General features: G+C 50.3%; 2 protein-coding genes across 4 annotated transcripts in view; both read left to right on the forward strand.

Annotated features, from left to right (window-relative positions):
• Positions 1-712: 712 nt before the first annotated feature.
• On the forward strand, positions 713-6,794 carry LOC103650772 (classical arabinogalactan protein 10-like). Of its 3 annotated transcripts, none has more exons than NM_001327874.1 (3): positions 713-938; positions 5,892-6,122; positions 6,353-6,794. In NM_001327874.1, the coding sequence occupies exons 1-3, from the start codon at positions 760-762 to the stop codon at positions 6,408-6,410; spliced, it is 468 nt and encodes a 155-aa protein (NP_001314803.1). In that variant the 5' UTR covers positions 713-759; the 3' UTR covers positions 6,411-6,794. The 3 variants fall into 3 exon arrangements, with proteins under 3 accessions (NP_001314803.1, XP_035821959.1, XP_035821958.1); XM_035966065.1 differs by lacking the exon at positions 713-938 and adding an exon at positions 2,684-4,876 and having other exon boundaries at positions 6,353-6,751; XM_035966066.1 differs by lacking the exon at positions 713-938 and having other exon boundaries at positions 945-6,122; positions 6,353-6,754.
• A 7,010-nt stretch (positions 6,795-13,804) lies between these two features.
• Positions 13,805-19,831, forward strand: part of LOC118476713 (uncharacterized) — a 34,166-nt gene continuing 28,139 nt past the window's right edge. Inside the window, exon 1 of the mRNA XM_035966346.1 lies at positions 13,805-14,128. The gene's annotated coding sequence lies outside the window, so the exon portion shown is untranslated. The remainder of the gene's footprint in view (positions 14,129-19,831) is intronic.

Consider the following 19,831-nt stretch of genomic DNA (forward strand, 5'->3'; position numbering starts at 1 on the left):
GCTTATGAGAAGGGAGACGGGTCTTCTACAGCTTCTCGCGCCTCTACTGCTGACGGGAGGGAAGGGAGCGGATCTGGTGATCCGTGGTGACGTAGTTCTCAACAACTCCGTCCTAAATAAATTATAATTCGTTTAACTTTTTTATGCCACATTTGACCGGATCATCATATTTTTTTTTGCGAAAAATACAAAATTCAAAGCCACATTTAAAATATATTATATGCTAAACAATATCACAGCAAAAATTAACAATAATTATGATTTTTTTTGAATAAGACGAGCCGATCAGACTTAGAGTAAAAAAGTCAAACGAATTATAAATTAGAGATATAGAAAAAGTTTAAATAGGCGTGCGATCATCAAACTTGTATCATCTAGGACTATGAATTTGTAATTGTAAATAACGTGCATATCCCTAGGCCTACTAGTTTGTGTTATCTGGATCTATAATTTTTATAAGCGTGTCCCTAGTTCTACTAAACCATGTCATTTAAGTCCAAAGCTAAACATATGAACACTGGTTTATTTTTATTTAAAAGAAGAACACTGGAAGGAAGCTAGGCCCATACTTGGCCTACATAGCTATGCACAATTTATTTATTTTTTCGTTCTTCTGAAAAGCCCAAAGGCTCAGCATTGCTAGACAAGTTAAGACTCATATTGAGCTTACTTTCGTCGGCCAACAACTGACAGCCCACGTCTAAATTTAGCCGAAAGGAACCCAACCCACGAAGCATCCGCCACAGCCGAACTGGCCCGATGTCGCTGGTTGCCTACGATGCCTCCTCCGATGAGGAAGACGCCGGCGAGCCTGCCGCCGCCGCGGCGCCACACCCTGCCCCCATCGGTCCGCAGCCAAGGCCTCCGTCTCCTACGGCAGTGAGCCCTGCTCCTCGGCCTACGCCTACGCTTACGCCGCCGCCGCCAGCAGCCAGCCAGTAAGCTTCCCCCTCGCTGTCTTGTCTCTCTAGGGTTTCGCTTGTAGCGACGGCCGTTGCTTGGTATGTCACAAGCTGACGGGGCTGACTGATTGAGCGTGCTGTACTGAAAGTTGAAGCTACTGGCTATCGAATCACTGTACTAGCAAACCCTGCATCAATACGAGCTGCAATCCATTGTTTCGCTTTACTCCATAGCTCACGGTAGCGCGACATATCTCGTAGGAAGGTTCAATTCGGAATAATTACTGGCATGTATGCGTTTTTTTTCAATGTGCACCTTTAGGGATGCTATTTGTCATGGCCCATACTTGACTCTGACCATGACAAAGGAGACAGTCGGCTGGACGCGGGTGTTTGACGTGTGTATCGTTGATTTGAATATAATAGCGTTGTGTAAGCAGATGTGAGTGGGCCGTGAAGTTGGGCCGGATTGTTTGGGCGCCTATATAGGCTGCTCTGTTGTAACAGAGAAGGGCAGAACTTTTGAAATAACAGAACTCAGTTTCCAGTAACCAATTCACCTCACGGTGTGTTCATCGGCGATCTCTTGGTGACGACTGCGCGCACTCACGTCGGCGACGCCGCGCCGGCCAAGGGTCGTGACAAGTGGTATCAAAGCCGATCATCTTCGGCCTCACTTCTTCTACTTGTGCGCTTCTCCACGCCTGCGATCTTCACCTATAGAGTTGTTGGAAGCCACCGCACGCAAGCTATTCAACGCATTGCAGCAGATGGCCGCCGCCACGCCACAGCACGACGACGAACGCGTCTTCAAGGTGTGGCCTATCTTCGACGAGGAATGCATCTTCGATGGAGAGCCTATTTACGACGAGGATCCCAACGGTCTCATCACTGAGAGCGTCGACGTGTTTGGCTCTTCGGGTGCCCCGATGTACGACGACGTCTTCGCCACAAGCGCCTGCTCCGGGGTGTCTTCTCCTTCCTACGATGAAGACCTACTCGGCGTGTTCGGGATTTTCGTTCCCGACTGCGAGCAGTTCGACGACAAGCGGACGGTCCAAACCCGCTTCGACACCGCGCCGTGCATGGAGTCGGAGGAGACTCGCCAGTCTCTCCTTGTCGTCAACCACTTCCTCAACCACACCATCGCCCAGGCCCTCGTCGCTGACGGCGCCGACCACTGTTTTGGCGAGGAGCTCTGCTTCAGCGAGGAGCTCGACACCGATCAGACCACGGAATTCCAGTACTGCGACGGCAACCACGTCGGAGCCGAGATCCGTGCACACAGGACCGAGGCGTGCGAGGGTTGGGACATCTGTCAGGTGGTCGACCACAACGTGGACGCTGCACCGGTGGCCGACAGCTTCCTCGCGCTCTCACCTGCGAACAAACTCCGCTTCGACATGCCCGATGGGATGCAGGGTGGCTTAATCGCTTCCAATCACCTCCAGGGAAAAGTGGCGCTCGACCTCCCCATCAGCAAGCATGTTTTCGATGGCGCCAGCATCGACGGGAAACCGTGCTTGCGGGCACACACGCTGAGGAGCATCGCGGAGGAAGCGCAAGCGCTGGAGGCAACGTTTCCCATATTCCACGCCCAGACACTCAACGTGCTCTGCGGCACCATCCCGAGCTACTGTTTCACCATCGCGCTCATCGCCGTCGACGGCCACTTCAACCTCTAGCACCTCGACCCGCTCCCGCTCATTCCTTACATCCACGTGGCTCCATTTCTGGCTTCTTCTATCCTTCAGTTGGTGGGGTCTGCAGAGGAGGAGGAGGTTCTCACCAACTCGCCCAACAGGTGTTTGGTGAATTGCTTCAATCTCATACAAAGTTGTTTCAGCAGGGATGCAGTGTCACATCGGCAGCCTTGGCCACCACCTCATATGCATGTTGAGTCTGGGTGGGACAGTGCTGATTTACGTCCAATTTCGTGGCCGTCTTTCACCATAGTAGTTCATGATTCAGCAGTGCTCATGTTATGGCCGAAAGGAGTGCATGTTGTTGCTACATTCTATCATCGAGGAGTTCACGAGTTGGTGCAACCTTTGTCAGCCCGAGTAACTGATGGACAACGCTATAGGCCTATGAAGGTGGATGGGGCTCCCAAATGGATGGTGATTCAATACCATGGTGCAGCTACCTGTTTACCCGGCGTTCAACCTTCTGTTTCCACAGGAGCGGTAGTGGAGCTGTTGTTGCTCTCGGCTGCAAGTGCTGCTATGGTCGGAATGAAGATTGTTGATGTTGGAATTGATAGTGGTGCTAACAGGGTGCAGCTCGCGGGCAAGCTCAAGATATCCAAGACCGACCAGTTTGACTCCGACGCCTACGTGCAGTCCAAGTGCTGCGCCATGGATGAGAAGGAAGTAAGGCACCTGTGTTCTTACCTGCAAGATCTAAAGAAGACTTCTGCTGAAGTGATGCGCAGAAGTGTTCGTGCAAATTATGTTGTATTCATCAAAACATCAAAGGAGATATCAGACCTTGAAGGGAAGCTACTGTCAGTTAGAAATTTGCCAAGTACACAGTCGGCATTAATCCATGGTCTATCCGAAGGGGTTCAGATAGATTCATTGGTCACAGGGCCTGAAGGTTCTGTTGAACAAGACATATCCGGTGCTGAAGATCAGAAGCCATCAAAAATATGGAAATGGTCCACAGAGTTCCCGAACATGCCTGATGTTCTGCTAGCCGAAAGAAGAGTGGATGAAGCACTAGACAGAAGTTTAGCAGTCAGTACTATAATATTTGCAAACTTTCATGCTTCCATTGTTTGGGGGTACTCTGGACGGGTTGTTCCTTATCACTGGTTCAAGAGCATGTTTGGGTGGACATATCTGAAAATCGGTGTTGATCAGTTGGTGCGGCAGTGTCCAGTTTTTGAACAAACTCAAGAAGAGCAGCAGTTTCCTGTTGGGTCATTGCATCCGTCTTACTTGAGTGGTTACTGCTTTAACTCATTGTATCGGTATGCGAGTGAAACCAACAGACTGGGTGCAACAGACAGAGACGGTGTACTTGTTGACGCTTATGCTCTCTAGATGGCTGGCAAACCACGGCTAGTCTCCTTGCCGCATCTGATTTCTGTGTACAAGGGTGAGACCGAGTATGTTGTGCTTGCACACGTAACCACGACAAGTCTACACATTGACGTGATGATGGTTGTTGCTGCTCTGAAAGAATTGGTTTCTCTAAGGAATTTCCTAATTGATTTCCTAGAGCCACTTGCGTTGAAATTTGGTTGGGATGCTAAGGGTGACGCGGGCCACCTGAATGCTAGGAATTGGTCCACTGCCACGTTAAGGAGGACGTTCTGACAGCTGCTCCAAGACTTTTTCAATGCCAAGAGTTGGGCAAGAACATCAACCTCAAGGAGCTGGAGTTCAGACTAGAGAACTGGTTTTGCAGGACCAAGCTATTCCTCAAGGTGTTGATCCAACGGTCAGAAATGTCAGAGCTCTCTATGTGGATGGATTTTCATGCAGCGAAGACTCATCTCTTTACTGTTGCCTTGCTTGGGGACAAGCAAGTTTTGGTGAGGGGGCATATGTCATGGCCCATACTTGACTCTGACCATGACAAAGGAGACAGTCGGCTGGACGCGGGTGTTTGACGTGTGTATCGTTGATTTGAATATAATAGCGTTGTGTAAGCAGATGTGAGTGGGCCGTGAAGTTGGGCCGGATTGTTTGGGCGCCTATATAGGCTGCTCTGTTGTAACAGAGAAGGGCAGAACTTTTGAAATAACAGAACTCAGTTTCCAGTAACCAATTCACCTCACGGTGTGTTCATCGGCGATCTCTTGGTGACGACTGCGCGCACTCACGTCGGCGACGCCGCGCCGGCCAAGGGTCGTGACACTATTATCTATGCTATGCAGCTTCAAAAGTCAAAACCATGGGTTCTTCCCTTCTATACATATCTGGTCATCAGTATGTGCTTGCCCCTCTTTAGAGACGAGGGTACAGGTAAGACATCTCCACTTTACCTCTTTTTACCCTGTATAGATGTAGTATATTCAATCCACAAGCTTAGCAGCACTCACAACTGAACAGTGTAACTAAATGATAAGGTTAGTTCAGGGACATCTCATTGATCACGATGTTGTTCCCTATTTTGTAATGTTTAGAATGCTTAATGATGGCTCAATCGACCTCACGTAGAGTGCATTTTGTTTGTGGCGGAAGTAACTGTATGTTAACTAGTTAGTCACATATAACTTCTGGACTAATGCATTTTTCCTCTACTGCTACTGCATTGGGTTCTGCACAGTCCTTCCTCCTAATGCTCACCATGTACCACAAGTAGATGATCATTATGTTCTTCTTTAGCATGCCATCATAAATCAATCTGGAAATATTGTACTTATCTATAAGACCCAACTAATCTGGTGGTGGTTTTGGTGTAGCGCTAAATTTCTCTTATCATGGTTTATACATGCTGCTTATCATCAGAACGAGACACTAATCCACTAATATATTATGTGCCTATTCTGCTTCTTCTGTACGGGCCTGATAGTTTCTCTAAATTTTAACTAGCAAGAAAGAGCATATTTGCCTTGTGCCATTGTCCTTGATCTTCTGCCTTTTTTTAGAAAAAGGAATTAAATGGTACTCCTAACAGGATAAGTTGGATTATTAGATGCCCTGTGATGCTTTGGTTTATTGGGAAAAAAGATCGCAATTGATATTGGTTATTCAAAGCAGACACTTCCCTACTGCATTTAATCTTTACTGTATTTCCTTTGTTATGTTATATTTCATTGCCCCCTCTTTATTTTGGTTCCTGGCCTTGTTCTTTTGTTTCTTCTGATTCATTTTCAGTTCTAGCTGTGTGCTGAAGTGTTATTCTGGATGTATACTTGATTATTTGTCAGTTTCCTAAACGCACAGCACATTACTACCATTACTCCCCCCATTGCTATCTAGGTCTGATATGGTTTTTGTGAGTTCTTAACTTGTTGTTTTTGTCATTTTGGTCCAGGAGTGTAGCACCAATTAGTTCGAGTGATGTCTCTCTGCCCACATCATCATTAGATCTCCCAGATGTTGCAGATCTCTTTGCTCCCCCTGCAGACAATGCATCAAGGAAGAGGGAATCAAATGGGTCTGCTCTTCATGACTCGCGCAATAAATTTCCAAGGATGCAATCACAATCCCAAGGCATAGGAAGTGCTGCAGGGAACGCCCTAATTCCACCGCAGCTTCGTGGAAGGTTAGTTTCTTTTTTTTTTCTTTCCATTTCTCTTCGGCGCCTTGTGAAAGTGAGACCAGCTTATTATATGTATTCTCTAGTCTATACCCCCCTCAGCTAACGAGTCAAATGCTTACAGTGAACTATAATATGAGACATGTAGGCGCATTCCCAGGTGTATTTGCCAAAATGTTCACATTATATATTTCGCATCCCTGAGTGATGTCTACCTTTTTGTTACTGCTTCACAGGAGCAATGTTGTTACCGAAGACATGAGCAAACTCTTTGTGGCTAAACGAAAAGAGTAGCATCTTAACCTTTTCTGGACCTGAACCTCTGTTTGGACTCCATAGACTGATAAACGCATGTACTGAGTGCAATGGATGTGCCGGCATGATCCAAGGTTGTTGCTGAATCCTAAAGAACCGGACGAAGGATGCTAACGGTAGGACGACCTGGTCTCTTAGCCTACCGTGGGCTGTTGTCAGATGTCAAAAATGCCCTCTTAGAAGTTTAGAACATTTCTTTGGTGCTCACTCGCGTTTCATGTTCAACGGTGCTACATGACTGGTGCTGGATGCATGTAAACTCTGCAACCCTATCATGTTATGGCAGCTAGATGCTACTACGTCTATCTTTTGGTCGGTGATTACAACCATGTATTACGTCTAGTAGTGGTAATAGATCGCGATCCAAATGCTTCTTAATAAAATAGTAGAACTCTAAATAATTTTAGTTAAAAAATGAATAGAAATAAGATTCTGATTTTATTTGATCCTTAAATCGTATAGCGTAAAATTTAGAGCTTATTATCACCTTTAATTACACCCATGGTTGAACTATGTTCAGATAAAGTACTCCCTACGTTTTTTCCAGCATTTTCTTCTTCTGTTTTTTTATTTGTTACATTTTAGTTTAAAAATAAACTAATGGACGCCAAATATTCGAGAACGGAGAGATTTTTCGGTATATACTTCTTTCTTTTTTTATTTGTTACATTTTAGTTTAAAAATAAACTAACGGACCACAAATATTCGAGAACGGAGAGAGATAGTACGTAATTGTCTCATCAGATTCTGCTAGCAAGTGAGCTAGTTTCTTTTAACATGGTTTCCACGTAGGCTAATTCCACTCCTGTTATAATCTACCGTGAAGAATTTTTCGTGTCAGAGAGAGGTAAGGTACTTATTTTTTTACAACGATCTTGTCTGATTTCATAGTTTACAAAATTTATTTTGTAAGAAAACCTTTTACCAAATTTATTTATTTTTGCTCGGAGTGTGCATTTTATTTTTTTTCCCGGTGCTTGTTTGGAAACAAAGATACCAGAGAGTATTGAATGAGCTAAAATCCTCTTTCTATTTAATTTTAAATAATAAGGATATTTTAGCTCTCCTAATCTCTCCGGTATCTTTGCTTCTAAACAAGCCCTCAAGAACATGTTCATCTGTGTGCCCTCTCGCCCAAAATATTACTCTAAATTTTTCCTCCAAATTTGCGCGCGTGCTCGTGCTCGTCCTCCCCTCATCCGCCGCCGCATTGGCACCCCACCTAACCCCGAAACTGAGGCTCTCTTGCTCGCTTCAATCAATGGCCGACTAGTGGCGAAGTGAAGAAGCGAGAACTTGCGAGATTCTTGACCTTGCTCCCGCAAGCGGAGGTATGTCGTCGGCCAAACATTTTGCTTCTCAGTCTGCTTCTGTAAAAATTGGTCAAATAAATCAACGTGAATGTAGAATTCGTCGAGTCATCGCGTCCTGACTAGATGAATCTGTCGTTTTCTAGATCCTAAATCCGCTATATTCATGTTCTCGTTACACCTAGATTATCTAGGAATCAAAATTCTCATATAAACTCTTCAGGGGGAAAAATCTCAGTCCCCCTCTCATCCAAAATATGTTGGTGCCTTTTTTGGGGGAGGGGCGGGGGTTGGTTGTTCATCAATTTTGACGTCATGTTTTTCGTGCCACTCAATGGTTTGTTTTTCGGCGTTGAGAAGGGCTGCGACATTGTTGTGCTGTTGTGTGAGGTTTGAGATTTGGCCTCTTTTGGATACTTGAGTATCTGTTTTTAATCTGATTATTTCCTTTGATTCATATGTACTGTAGGAGCCTCTTTGAGTACCCAGTCACGTGCTGGTTGATGAATTCTTTTTTTGTTAATTTGTGAGGCTTTTTTATGTGTTCGAGGGTTAGATGAGGTTTTAGTCTATCCACGACCGTTTTTCTAAATTTATCCTTGTATATCCTAACTATAATATTAACTACTCTCCGCAGTATGGTTGTTCCTATCTCATTTGCTCTGTACCCCACCACTGATATAATATTATTTTATTTTAACTGCCATCCTTTTCTGTATTTTATTTAATTCAGAATCTCCATCAACAGTAGACACCTGGAGCCTGCGCCCTCAGCTCTTCTTCTTCGCTCCCTCCTAGCTCCCCTCGTCATTTATCAGTGGAGACGTGGAGTAGTGCACATTGCACAAGCACCATCCATATCGCCTTCCACCTCTGCGAGCTCGCCGCCACCATGGGACCCGCGCACCCGAGGCCCCTCTAGAAGTCGACTTCCACCAGCGTTCAACGCTGCCGCCATGGAGCTTCTCGAGAATACTCTGTCCGCTCCATGGCAGAACTTCGAGAGCTCCGGGGAGGTCAAATGTAGCGAAGCCGATGGCTGGGGCGGTGCCCAAATCCGACGCACCGGACGCGGACACCGTCGCCGCCTCTCGAAGCTGTGCTATTTTGAACTATGGGACCTTTTAAGCTCCAAAAGACTATTAAAAAATTGTTCCCTCAAACTTGATATTGTGGCCAGCTCTAAAAAAATTTTCTTAAAAAAAAATCTAAACTCACAGTAGACTAATTAGGCTGGCAGCCTAACATACCATATGTTTCTTGTAGACGTCGACTACCTCTTAACACCCAGCGCGTGAGAGGCCAGTGTTCGATAGAAAACTGTTGGTTGACTTCAAATGCACTTTCTTCCCAATAAACATTTTATAGGTTACTTTACGGGTTTTGTTGGAGTTGCTCCAAGAGATCTCAAGTGTTAATGCAATATTGTCACAACGTCACATTTTTTCCCTATGCTAACTTCTGCCCATCTCTTAACTCCCATGCATCCATCCTATTTGTTGGTAGCGAGTATTGAGATTGTAACATTTATAGGGTGTTTGGTTCGAGGAATGAACTAGTGCATTATCTTTTCACTCATCGGTTTTTTTGTTTGATTTGTGGAATAGAATAAGTTGATCCATCATCACCTCATTCCTCATATTTAGTTAGTTATTACTAATACTAGGTATATGTTCGTGCATTGCAACGGGGGACGTTTGTGCATGCATAAGTCTTTATTTAGTGATGCTATCAAGACTCATCTCAACAAAATTAACAAATGTTGAAGTCTGACATTTCGAACAACCAAAATTTGGCTCAATATCACTATTAATTGAATTAGGCAAATCCTAAAAGTTGATAATACATGATATGGTGATGTACCATGGCCTACTTAGAACAATTTTGCATTGCAGGGTGAAAAGTATAAAAAAGGAGATGGCGAGTTGTGGCTATCAAAATTATTTTAGCTCACAAATATGGCCCTCTTATCTATCAAAATTATTTTAGCTCACAAATATGGCCCTCTTATCTTATATGTTGTGGGGAATATGTTGTGCCATGATTTCTACATTACTTACATATGGACATATATTATGACAATATTCAACCCATCTAAATATGATTCCTCTAAAAACAGGTAGAGCAATTAAAGTTGTGCGCATCCAGGTTCAAGGTTTCCTTACATAGACCATGAGGCAACCATGTAATGCGTATTGGAGAGCAGCTGCCAACATTTAGATAAATGAAAATAGAATGTGTTGGACATAGCTAGTCAAATTGTTAGGATAACATTTCAGTATTAAAACCAACAACCAGTGTCATCTTTTGCATAGAACAAACATCTGCATTAGTTTGTTCAAGCAGACAGTTAACTATTGTGAATCTACCTATGAGTTATGTGCTCGTGCTTTGCAACGACACACAAAATATTCAGCAAAATATTAGTGCACAACGATTACATAGAAACGAAGAACACTTATATTATCACCGACTTTAATATCTTAAAAATTGTTTCCTAACAAATACAATGTTATCCTTATATGATTAGTGGCAGCGACATGAACATATCTAAGAGTAGCTATGAAGTGAAACTATTTTGGTACTTCTCTCGCAAAGACAAATATTTGAAGTTGCGTAATATGACATAACAGTTAACATGACCCATGAAAAAAGATGAACCGAAATATGGTCTCCCGCAAGCCAAGCATGCTCTCTCTCTACTTCAGCACGAGCAGAGTCCATCCATCCCATCCACACCCAGTCGAGCCTGATGACACCATCCAACTCCATCGGCGCTACAGTGCCATCCTGCAAAATTTTATCATACCATCATTAGCTCTTCTGTTTAGATCACCAAATGACTAAAAGTAGCTAAAAAAGCTGCTAAAGTTTATCTCTTGAGAGTGAAACATGACCTTATTCCTTATTTATTTAAATTTTGAAGTGTCAACAGAGAGTACCAAATGATAAGAAGTCACCCAAACATTACATAAACCAATTTACTTAGCGTAAATCTAAGAGCTAAAAATAGAGTATCTTAAGTTTTTTTTATGACAAATTTAATTACGCATGCTTCGAGATATATCTCATAACCGATCTCGTCTAGATAATAATAAATTGGCAAGATTATTACGAAAGTTGTTCATGTCTTCATTTTCATCTCTATGGTCACTATTGGTTCAGATGAACACTCAACCGAAATTGGCGTGTAGTTTCCATCACGATCACACATGTCAAATTCTACATGTGGCATTGCACTTTCACAAAAAGTCAAACTCTACATCTCACGGTGAAGACGGGGGCACATATTTCTTTGCATGGGGTCCATGAAAAATTAGCCCACTTTAGCACAGATTTGTGGACTAATTGTTAGTCCATAGATAAGCTAACAATTTATAGGCTAAAGTTTAGTGATTAATAATTAGCCCTTACAATATAAACATGCATATAGCAATCGATTAGCTCTCCTGGGCTCTGGTTCAGAAGGTGGACTGGTGGCCTCTCCCAAGTCAAATTAAAACGCAAGCTGTACAGAACACTCACTCTGCGATCTGACATACAGCGACCTGCTGGTGCTCAGCACGAAGATCCACTTGTACTCCTCGTTCGTGTTCACCAGATCGCCGCTCTGCTTGTACAGCAGCCGACCTTCCTCCACGACGACTTCGTACGCCGCCCTCTCGTTCTGCTCAGTAGTCAGTCAGTCAGTCAGTCGGATACATACGTATAATTATCTAGGGTCACGCCGCACGTACTGGTCCGAGGTACATGATGAGCTGTGAGTTGAGCTTGCTTCGTGGGCATTTCTGGTGATGCAAGTCTCTGCCTTTGCCGACATCCAACCAGTAGAAGAAGGGCTCGCAGCTGGAGTTCGCGCACCAGATGTCGTAGTAGAGGTGCAGGTTGTGGCCGTAGCGGTGGCGCGGGTCAATCTGAACAAGCAAACAGATGATGAGACAAACAATCCGTCCAAGAAAAAAGACATTTATATATACATATATATATATATATGAAATGGATGAAAATGCTTACAGCTTCGAGCCAGTGCTGGAGCGCGAGCTTCTGCGCCTTGTCGTCCTTGGAGAGTCCCTTGCCGACCTTGGCGACCCTCCATGAAATGAATGAAGATGCTTACAACTTCAGGAACTTGTAGGCCTTATGCAGCGTGGTGGCATCTTGGTCGAGCTCCACACGGGGGCGAGGGGAGATGTACTCGATCATGGCCTGTGCGGCTCGCCTGGGTTGGGACGTTGGGTGGATGGATGCTTAAAAGGCTTGGGAGAGGTAGGATTAGTTGTTGGACTTATTGCTTATTAGGATGCACACCTAATTTTAATAGGTGAATATTACCCATGGGTAATTGGGTTTGGGTTCTGCTTTCCAATACCCATACCCCACATACCCAATGAAGGAAGATGTCCTCCCAAATATGTACCCATGGGGATTAAAATCTTCTCATACCCTAACCCTAATAGAGGAATTCCACATGGGTTAACGACTATCGGGTCACCGTTGACACCTCTAAGCTAAAGGCTTTTTTTCATTTTTTATGTGAGGGGGTGGCTATGTAGTATCTACAGCTGGACACTTTAGACAAATACCACAATATGGTCTTGTTAAAATCTAATACAATCACAACAACTAAAAGAACACTCGTTGTTTGGGATCACCATTTTACCCTTGCAACCATCTTGAATACTCTTTTGTAATAGGTAAATACGATGGCAAACAGAATGAGGCAAGAGCAAGCATCATGTGTTAGGAGCTCCAGTGACATGGTGCCTCAGTTGACACTGGATTCCCAAACCCCCAAGCTCCAAAGGCTGCTGAAGCATCGTGTTTTGTGACAGCTGTCTTGCTAAAGCATCATGTGAGATGTTCTTAGTCTACTATACAGATTAAAATCTTCAGTCTTTTTCAACCACATGAGGCACACCTCTGTCGCTTAGTCTGCATTAAATGGTGAATGGACTAAAGGTGCAGAAGTAAAAAAATGTTGAAATTGATCAGTGAAAATGGAATATTAGAATTTGGGTGTAAAACAGAGAAATACTGTCTTGATAGATAAGTCTCCTTAGTTTTTGAGGTTGCAGCGCACAGATACTCCTTAGTTTTTGAAGGAACGAACCAAGAGCAAAAAGGCACACCTCCTTCTTCCTAGCGAGGTTCCAGATCCTCCAGGTCATGTTCTCCAGGCGCATGTTCTTCTCCTGCGGGCTCCGCATCACGTTCGCCTGCGCCAGCCCACCACGTGCGCGTGCGGCCGCACACACACACACACAGAGATCGATCAGCACACCCCGCGGATCATCAGCGAGGAAGAAGGTAAGCGGGCAGAGATTCGGAGCGCTCGCTCGCTCGCCGTCGAGCGGAGCAGGAGCACGTTACGTACCTGGAGCCAGGTCTTGTAGAGGTCGATCTCGTCGTAGCCGGTGATGACCTCCTCGACGAAGTAGCGCACCGGGAGAAGTGGCCGCGCTCGCGTAGGAGCAGCGATGTACGGCAACGACAACTGGATCAACAGCTACCTCGACACCATTATTGATGCTGGCAAGGGCGCCGGACCCGCCAAGGTCCAGGGAGGAGAAGGCGGCGGGGACCGGCCCTCACACGAGATCTACCGTCACAAGCATGGGGGAGCAGCGGCGGCAACATACCTTGCGGTAGGTGGTGTCGTCGAGCTCGACGACCCAGCCGGATGGGTATCGCGAGGTGGAGTGGCGGGCGCATGCGCGACGGTTGCAGTCGAGCGTGGAGCACCGCTGGGATGAGGGATCGGGGCCGAAGATGTAGTCCCTGCCGACGGCAGAAATCCGGATCTCGAGCGGGCGGGGAAGGAGGTGCTGAGGACGGGGGTGAGATCCAGATCAAGGGTGCATGGGGTGGGGGCGACATCGACGGTGGAGCTTGCGTGATTGATGGGAGAGGGGGCGCGATGTCGTGGGCGGATGCGCGGCGCGAGATTCCTGGGAGGCGGAGGCGTGCGGTAGACGGGGACGGGGTACGCGAATCACGCGAGCGAAGACACGGTGAAGCTGTGGACGCCTACTTTACTATCTTATAGAGTAGTAAAGATGAACACTCACTCCAATAGTCTGTACCCATTTATATTATATATGTAGTCATACACAAGTGCACGTTTACCTGCAACTCTGCATTTACATGCATATTTAAGTGTTGTTTTGTTTTATTCATCTCACATTTAATTTTTGACTTTATTGTGCAATCAATTAAGAATTTCATAGTAGTTCTAAACACATTGGAGGTCACAAAGGATAAGAAGGTCGAAGCCTATAAGGTGTTCAAGGACCCTGAGTCCCTGACAATCGACAAATTTTCTTGAGTGCGTGCAGTGATGATAGAGAGGTTGTATTGATGTGGTTGAGGGATGAGATGACTAAGCAGGTATATCTAAGGTTAACTACATATCCTAACTCAATTTTGCATACCTTGCATTATTTTTGTTATATTACTATCTGTCGGCGTTTCGACCCCGGGGGGTCCCTGGACCGACGAGTAAATTGTCGCCGCGTGCCCCAGCCCAGATGGGTCGACGCGAGACGAAGCGCAAAAGGGGGGAAAGCAGAGGGGGCAGGCGTAAAGCGGAAACCCGCGGCCTTCGTGTGTGTCCCGCGCCCAGGTCGGGTGCGCTTGCAGTAGGGGGTTACAAGCGTCCACGTGGGAGGGAGCGAGAGGCCTGCACGTGCCGTCCCGTCCTCCCCGCGCGGCCAACCTCCTCGTACGAGTGCCCTGGGCCTTCCTTTTATAGGCGTAAGGAGAGGGCCCAGGTGTACAATAGGAGATGTAGCAGTGTGCTAACGTGTCTAGCAGAGAGGAGCTAGTGCCCTAAGTACATGCCGTCGTGGCAGCCGGAGAGGTTTTGGCACCCTGTTCATGTGATGTCGTGGCCGTCGGAGGAGCGTTGGAGCCTTGCGGAAGGATAGCTGTCGGGGCTGTCGAGTCCTTGCTGACGTCTCCTTGCTTCCGTAAGGGGCTGAGAGCCGCCGTCGTCATGGAGCACGCGGGGCGCCACCATTATTTGTTTAGCGAGCTAGATGGGACGGCAGTCTTGTTCCCGTAGCCTGAGCTAGCTAGGGGTAGGATAATGATGGCCCCCCTGTGACGTGGTCGGTCCGAGCCCTGGGTCGGGCGAGGCGGAGGCTCCTCCGAGGTCGAGGTCGAGTCTGTCTTCCGAGGTCGAGGTCGAGTCCAAGCCCCGGGTCGGGCGGGGCGGAGACCATCGTCTGAGGCCAAGGCTGAGTCCGAGCCCTGGGGTCGGGCGAGGCGGAGTTCGTCGTCTTCCGGAGCCGAGGCCGAGTCCGAGCCTTGGGGTCGAGCGAGGCAGAGTTCGTCGTCTTCCGGGGCCGAGGCCGAGTTCGAGCCCTGGGTCGGGCGAGGCGGAGTTCGTCGTCTTCCGGGGCCGAGGCCGAGTCCGAGCCGTGGGTCGGGCGAGGCGGAGTTCGTCGTCTTCCGGGGCCGAGACGGGGGCCGAGCCCTGGGGTCGGGCGAGGCGGAGCTTCCTATGGCGCCCGAAGCCGGACTTGGCTACTGTCAGCCTCGCTTCTGTCGAGCGGCACAGCAGTCGGAGCGACGCAGGCGGCGCTGTCCTCTTGTCAGGCCGGTCAGTGGAGCGGCGAAGTGACTGCGGTCACTTCGGCTCTATCGACTGAGGGGCGCGTGTCAGGATAAGGCGTCAGGCCATCCTTGCATTAAATGCTTCTACAATACGGTCGGTCGGTGTGGCGATCCAGCCAAGGTTGCTTCTTGGCGAAGACTGGGCCTCGGGCGAGCCGAAGGTGTGTCCGTTGCTTGAGGGGGCCCTCGGGCGAGACGTGAATCCTCCGGGGTCGGCTGCTCTTGCCCGAGGCTGGGCTCGGGCGAGGCGAGATCGTGTCCCTTGAGTGGACCGAGCCTTGACTTAATCGCATTCATCAGGCCTTTGCAGCTTTGTGCTGATGGGGGTTACCAGCTGAGATTAGGAGTCTTGGGGGTACCCCTAATTATGGTCCCCGACAGTAGCCCCCGAGCCTCAAAGGGAGTGTTAATACTCGCTTGGAGGCTTTTGTCGCACTTTTTTGCAAGGGGACCGTCCTTTCTCGGTTGCGTTTCGTTTCGGTGGGTGCGCGCGAGCGCACCCGCTGGGTGTAGCCCCCGAGGCCTCGGAGGAGTACTTTGACTCCTTCGAGGTCTTAATGCGTTTCGTGATGCTTCGGCCGGTCTGGTTGTTCCCTCATGCGAACTGGCCGTAGCCCGGGTGCACAGTCGAGTCCCAAGTTCTCGGGCTGGTATGTTGACGCTGTCAACGGTTTGGCCGGAGCCGGGTTTGCGAGAGCAGCCTCCGAGCCTCCGCACAGAGCGAGAGGACGGTCAAGGACAGACTCGACTTTTTTACATACGCCCCTGCGTCGCCTTTCCGCAAGGAGGAGGGGGGAAAAGCGCCATGTTGCCCTTGGAGGGCGCCGAACATGGTGTCTCCAGTGAGCTGCTAACGGGTAATCCGAGTGGACGCCCGTGCCCCATTTGTTAGGGGTCGGCTAGTGGCCCGGAGGCGCGCTCCAAAAGTACATGCGGGTGATTTGCCGGACCCGGTCCCCTTTTGACGGGGTCCGAGGGCTCGATGCCTCCCTCTGATGGGATTCCGTTACAAAATCGTTCCCGTTGGTCTCGGAAATGTCCTAGGGTACCTCGGGAGCGTAGCTCGAGCCTTGGTTATGTATCGAACGTACCCAGGGTCATCCCTCGCTCTACGTGTGAGGCGGCTATCGAACCCTTCGGGGGCCAGCCTACAAACCCCTGATCAGTAGTGGGCGCAGAGCCCGAGTGGCCTGAGGCGGCCGTTGAACCCTTTCGAGGGGCCGGCCTTCGAACCTCTGACCAGTAGTGGGCGTGGAGCCCGAGTGCTCTGAGGCGGCTGTTGAACCCCTCCGAGGGGCCAGCCTTTGAACCTCTGATCAGTAGGGGGCTCGGGGCCCACTTCCTTCGCGGAGAAGGATCCCTTTTCGGGGTATTCCCTTTCCCGGTCCCTGTGACAGGAGAGAGAAAGAGGAAGTGGAAAGGGATACGAAAATCGAATGACGTGGCATACCTTTTTTGACGCGGTCATTATGGCGGAGGTGAAGCATCGCCTGCTTCGCCCGCCAAAGGTGCTGCCCGTCCTACCGCAGAGTTAATGCGACGGGACGAGTGATTCACGGGGCAGCCGTTGCGCGTGCGCGAGCCGTTCGAGGAATGGGCGTTTCGCTTTGAGTTTTGAATCTTGCGGCGGGTTTGGGCGAAGTGTTGAATGGGTCTCGCCTGGGCCTTTATATATTCGGGAGAGGGGCTGGTGATGGTTCTTTACTCAGCTGCTCGCCTCCCACTTAGGTTTTCGCAACCCGAGGGAATAGCCAGAGAAAGGAAACCGCGCAGCCAGTCCTTTCCGCCGCCACCTCTTCTGCTTGGTGATGGCCGACCGGGTGACCATTGTTCCGCCGCGCGATCCATGGCCTTTCTCCACCGTCACGGTGGATGACCTGGAGGCCTTGTTGCTGATGGTTTGCTTCGCCCTCTCTCCGGTGACTCGCAGCCGGAGTGGATGGCCCCTTCGAGCGGAGCCGCCCCGTCCCCGCCGCCGGGGTATGTCGTGAGCTTCGTCTCCTTCCACGAGCGGGGGTTCGGAGTGCCGGCAAGTCATTTTATGCGGGCGATTCTGCATGTCTACGGGGTGGAGCTGCACAACCTCAGTCCCAACTCCATCTCGCAAGCCGCTATCTTCGCGGCAGTTTGTGAAGGGTACTTGGGGATTGACCCTCACTGGGACCTGTGGACCCATCTCTTCTTCGCGGAGCTTTTTGCCTCGCCGACGGGGGAAAGAAGGGTTCGCATGGCGGTGTGGGCCGGTGGCTGCATCCTCCAGCTGAGGCAGGCGCGGGCACTGCAGTACATTCCCGCCATCCTCGCGTCTTCGAACAAAGGGTGGCATCGCCGGTGGTTCTATCTCCGAAATGACGACGGGAGGCTCCCGTCGTTTTCTCAGCGAGTGGTGACCGCCGCCACCGATAACTGGCGCTACGGGACCCCGCGCGACAGACAGAAGAACCTCCAGCCCCTTCTGAAGGCCCTGGAGGAGCTGCGGAAAGGAGGGCTCACCACCGCGGGGGTGGTTGCCGCCATTCATCGCCGGAGGGTGCTCCCTTTGACGGAGCAGCGGCTGCCGCTTTGGGAGATGACGCCGGGGGTCGACTTGGAGGGTTTGCGGATGTCCTCGGATCCCCTTCCCGTCGACGACCTCCACAGGCGGGTAGCCGACACGTTGGGGAAGCCGGACGCCGGCGCCCTCTCCCAGCTCTTGATGCGTCCCGACCATGGGTGTGTGTCCCTGGTGAGTGTACGCTCCTTCTTTCTTCTTGTGTCGGATTGCCCTTGGTCCTCACAGTCGAGACTCTTCGTCTGTCTCCAGGAGGTAGGGGCTCATAAGCCTTTCCCGCCACCGGTCCCGGAGGACGCGGTGGAACGAGCTGCGCGGAGGGTCGCCGCGGAGAAGAGAAAGGAGAAGAAGGACGCGAAGAAGGCTCGGGCCCGCGAGCGAATGCGGGCACGAGACGCCTTGGAAAGGCTCCGTCGTCGGCAGGAGAGGGATGGGCTCCCGAGGGAGCCATCGCCGGAGACGCCTGACGATGACGACGACGATGAAGACGATGATGAAGACGACGACATGGCTGCCCGCCTCGACCTCAGCCCGGATCTCAGGCTAGGCCAGGGGTCGTCAAGCCAGCCCCCGAGCGGGCTGGTGCCGTCGGTGTCCAGGACCAGGACGTCGGGGTCCCGGTCCGAAGAGCGGGGGCAGACCGAGGGGGTACTTGACCCCTCGGCCGAGGTGGTTGAGGTGACCCCGGGGAGTCAGGTCAAGCTGCCTGTTCCCCGAGAACCGTTGCCCGTGCCGACTGAGCAGGAGAGCGATCCTCAGGTTGTCGTGGCTGCGTCTGGGCAGTCCGTCCCTCGGGCGCCTAGGGCACCCAAGGCGAGGATGGTACTGAAGCTGGCAGCGGGGCAGACCTCGGTGGTACCTTCGGGGATCGAGGTTCGAGAGACCTCCCCACAGGCATGATTGATCATGGCATGGAGTGGGTAAGTATCTTAGGATATCTTCGTCCTGGCTCCTCCTTCATATGTCCCGACCCTGATTTTCCTTTTCTCCTTAGCAAGCGGAGGCACGGTTCGACCGATCTGGCTCCCCGGAAGGTCCTCAAGACGGCGTCGGCTTCCACAGCTAGTGCCGCGCCGGGCCTCGCCGGCCAGCTGACCTCCTCGCAAGACGCCCCACAGCGGGGGGCTCAGGCGGCACCAGTTGCCGTGGTGCGAGCTCCCGAGGCTGACTCCTCTGTCGAGGCGGCCGTCACGCTGGGGGGGGGGGGGGGCTGCTGGCGCAGCCGTGGCCTCGGGCCCACCAGACATGCTGTCGGCGCTGGCGCCGGCTGCTGCCGAGGCCGTTGCCGTTCTGGCCGTGGAGCCACCCGTCGCCGCCGATGCTGAGATGGCCGAGGCGTCGCTACTTGGTGCCTCGGAGGAGGGGGGCGCGGGACCGCGACCCGTCCCATCGAGTGGCAGCCTTGTCCCCGCGTGGCGCAGTTCCGAGGGGCGGCATCAGTTGCTTCGGTTCCGGACCCGTGGGGCCTCGGATCCCCTCTTCGTTCTTGATGATGAGCGGGAGGAGCAGTCTTGGGACGGGCTTCATGAGTGTGTCGAGGCAATGGTGGGGTCCCTCCGGTCGACCTTGGAGGTCCTTTGCAGGGACGTTCCCAAGATCCTCCAGGTAATGATTTCAGGCATACCTTTCTCGTGATCAAGGCGTTCTTTGTGATGCCCCGCTTCCTTCCCTCAGGATCTGACGGATCTGAGCGCCGCCAAGTCGTCGTTCATCCGCCGCGAGGTCGATGTCTAGGGTTCGCTGCGGTCCCTGAGGACCACGCTTGCCAGGGCTACCGCGCGCCTCTCCCAACAGAGCGCCGAGGTGGCGGACCTTCGGTTGCTCTGTGTCGATCTGGGAGCAGAGGCAACAGCGGCACGCGCAGAGGCGCAGCGGCGGCAGTCGGAGCTTGACCAGGTCACCGGCAAGCGGGACCAATCTCG

This window comes from Zea mays, chromosome 3, assembly GCF_902167145.1.
Source record: "Zea mays cultivar B73 chromosome 3, Zm-B73-REFERENCE-NAM-5.0, whole genome shotgun sequence".
NCBI classification, from domain to species: domain Eukaryota; kingdom Viridiplantae; phylum Streptophyta; class Magnoliopsida; order Poales; family Poaceae; genus Zea; species Zea mays.

What these genes read in the sequence shown, in the direction of transcription:
- LOC103650772 (XM_035966065.1), top strand. Translation starts at nt 2,792, where the DNA reads ATGCATGTTGAGTCTGGGTGGGACAGTGCTGATTTACGTCCAATTTCG.